This window comes from Quercus suber, unplaced genomic scaffold, assembly GCF_002906115.3.
Source record: "Quercus suber isolate HL8 unplaced genomic scaffold, Cork oak 2.0 scaffold_216, whole genome shotgun sequence".
Classification (NCBI taxonomy): Eukaryota; Viridiplantae; Streptophyta; class Magnoliopsida; order Fagales; family Fagaceae; genus Quercus; species Quercus suber.
The window spans coordinates 173,440-176,062 of record NW_027069674.1 but is presented as its reverse complement, the minus strand read 5'-3'; the positions used below and the strand labels follow the sequence as shown (position 1 = coordinate 176,062).

The window sequence follows — 2,623 nt, the reverse complement described above, 5'->3', positions numbered from 1 at the left end:
TATCATTTGATTGTTGTCCATGAAATTGCTCAGTTTGTTGGTTGGTTTACCATAGAGTGTTTTTATTTATGACTTCTATGCTGTCTCATGTCAATCATGTCTCACTCAAGGAGTTCCCTCTGTTTTTTCCCACTTAAAGATATAGGTAATACAAAACACAAGACAAACAGAAGTGCTTTATTCCTCTTCCTCCCACTTCCTCTGTCCAAGATAAAGTATGTTACTTCTAATTGATGCTTATTATCCAACCACATGAAACAATCTCCACTTTACAAGGTAGTCCGAGGGTGAGCACTTGGACATACGAGCATGGATTCTGAACTTCCAAGGAAGCATTTGTTCCCTTTGTAGATTTTCATGTTGCCCCAAATTTGTCCTTCAAATATTGCTTTGATTCCCATGCATGCATGGACTCATACATGTTGAAGATTTTGTAGCAAATAAGTAAAACGTGTCAGCAAATTGGTCCAACTTATGTTCTCCATCTTCAATACAAAATGCAATCGCACTTGGAATAGGATCTCAATGCACAGAGTGATGAAGAGCAACTATGTACGTTTTTAGACCCCTTAAAAAACAACCAGATTAACCTAGTTATTTAGCCAAGTGATTAACTTAAGTAAATTATGCAGATCTAGGTAAACACATATAAATCATATCATTGATACAGTGCGGAAAATAAAGAACACAACGATATGATAACTCAGAAAAACCAAACTGGTAAAAAACTTGGTAGGATTTAACCCAGCTATTCTTAAGGTAAAACAAATCCACTGTGAAAGATTTGAAGTTTACACAATAGTGACTTAGACCACTAACATCCTATTGCTACCTCGAGTAGGAAACTTACTACCACGATCATGTGACAGCTCCAAGTCCATAGACTACTTCTTTCTTGGATTCACAATAAGTACAAGCACTCCCGCTTGTGTATCTTTAAGCTCTTAATGTAGCAACTGAATCGATCATCAAGCTCTTAACATAATCTTGATTCTTGATAACCCTAAGTATATGTGAAGGCAAGCACCTCTAGATCTCACAAGAGATTCACATACACAACATAAACAACAACTGCAACAACAATAAAACGTGGCTAGGGTTTTTCCTTTTATACTTAAGGCAAAACATAAAACCCTACACATTAAATGGGCTTAGGTTGAGTTGGAAAATTCAGCAGAAAAACAATTTACACGAGTTTCGATTAATTGAGTCTAATTTTCGATTGATCGAGCCAGGAAAATTCATTGTTCATGTATATTTTGAAATATTAAAATATTTTTATTAAAAAAAAAAAATCAGTTCTCAACTTAGGATTGTGTATGAAAGTAGGTTGAATACATTTAGGGTCCGTTTGAGATCCGTTTATTTTGCTGAAATTGAAAACTTTTTACTGAAAGTATTATAGATAAAAGTAAAAATTAGCTAAAACAATATAATGAGATCCATGAATAGTGAGTTCCAGTTAGCTCAACTGGTAAAGTCTCTAATAGTTGTATAAGAGATTTGGAGTTCAATCCCTGCTTACACAAAAAACTGATTGGTGTCTTGGTCTGATGATAAAGAGCTATTATCAGAAGCGGACACCAAAGGTTGAAACTCTCTCCAAAGAAAAAAAAGATTCATGAATAGTACCAAAAAGTGTAGTGAGACCTATAAATAATAGCAAAAATAAGCTGAATAGTAAAATAAGTCGGCAAAAATAATCTTTGCCAAACTTATTTCCCCTGTTTGTCAGTACTTTCAAAGACAATAAAGCCAATTTTAAAAATTTATTAAAAAAAAGTACTATATAATTCGGGAAATGTAATCCATTAACGTTTCCAGTTGGTTATAAAAAGCTGAATTGGAGAAAGTGAAAAATCACAAGTACACTTGCTAAGCTATTCCACTACTTCAGTTTCTCCTTATTTTGTCAATCACTATCTGTTTTCTTTCTTGTATTGTCATTTGTCAAAACAACTTTCAATCTCCACGTATGGCTGATGCACTACTTACTGATGTCTTGAAGCAGTTGGGCTCAATCGCTGCTCAGCAGGCTCAACATGAGATAAAGTTGATTGTCGGCGTTGACGAAGAAGTCCAAAATCTTCAACACAGTTTCACAATGGTCCAGGCGATGCTCAACAATGCAGAGGAAAGACAATTCATGGACTCAGCTGTGAAGCTTTGGTTTGGTCAGCTCAAAGATGCATACTACACGATGGATGACGTGTTGGATAGCTGGAATACTGCATGAACCAAATCACAAATTCAAACAGAAGAAGCGGCTGCTGATAGTAACACTCTTGCCCTGAAGAAGAAGGTATGCCCATTCTACCCCTCTCTATCATGCTGTTTTCGTCAAGCTGATAACCTTTCTCTACGTCATGAGATTGGTCACAAGATAGAAAAACTGAATGAAACATTAGATAAGATTCTCAATGATAAAGGGAAGTACGGGTTTGACTTGAGTAGGCAAATACCTGTACAAGTTCAACGACCAAAAACTACCTCAGATGATGTTGATGAGTCTGATATTACTGGTCGTAATAAGGATATCGATGAACTACTCCACAACCCATTAGAAAAGGGTAGTCAGGAAGATAGAAAACCTTTTGTCATCTCTTGCCCAACTAGCCTATAA

The 2,623-nt window shown here is 35.8% G+C and overlaps 1 protein-coding gene across 1 annotated transcript; it reads left to right on the top strand.

Annotated features, from left to right (window-relative positions):
• Positions 1-1,975: 1,975 nt before the first annotated feature.
• LOC111993246 (putative disease resistance protein RGA3) lies at positions 1,976-2,623 on the top strand. Its single transcript, XM_024025097.2, has 2 exons — positions 1,976-2,174; positions 2,259-2,623. The coding sequence occupies exons 1-2, from the start codon at positions 1,976-1,978 to the stop codon at positions 2,621-2,623; spliced, it is 564 nt and encodes a 187-aa protein (XP_023880865.2).

Bases quoted from the DNA above. Each gene is read 5' to 3' on its own strand.
- LOC111993246 (XM_024025097.2), top strand. From the start codon at position 1,976: ATGGCTGATGCACTACTTACTGATGTCTTGAAGCAGTTGGGCTCAATC. The intron at 2,175-2,258 runs GTCAGCTCAAAG...AAATTCAAACAG, and splicing joins AGCTGTGAAGCTTTGGTTTG to AAGAAGCGGCTGCTGATAGT.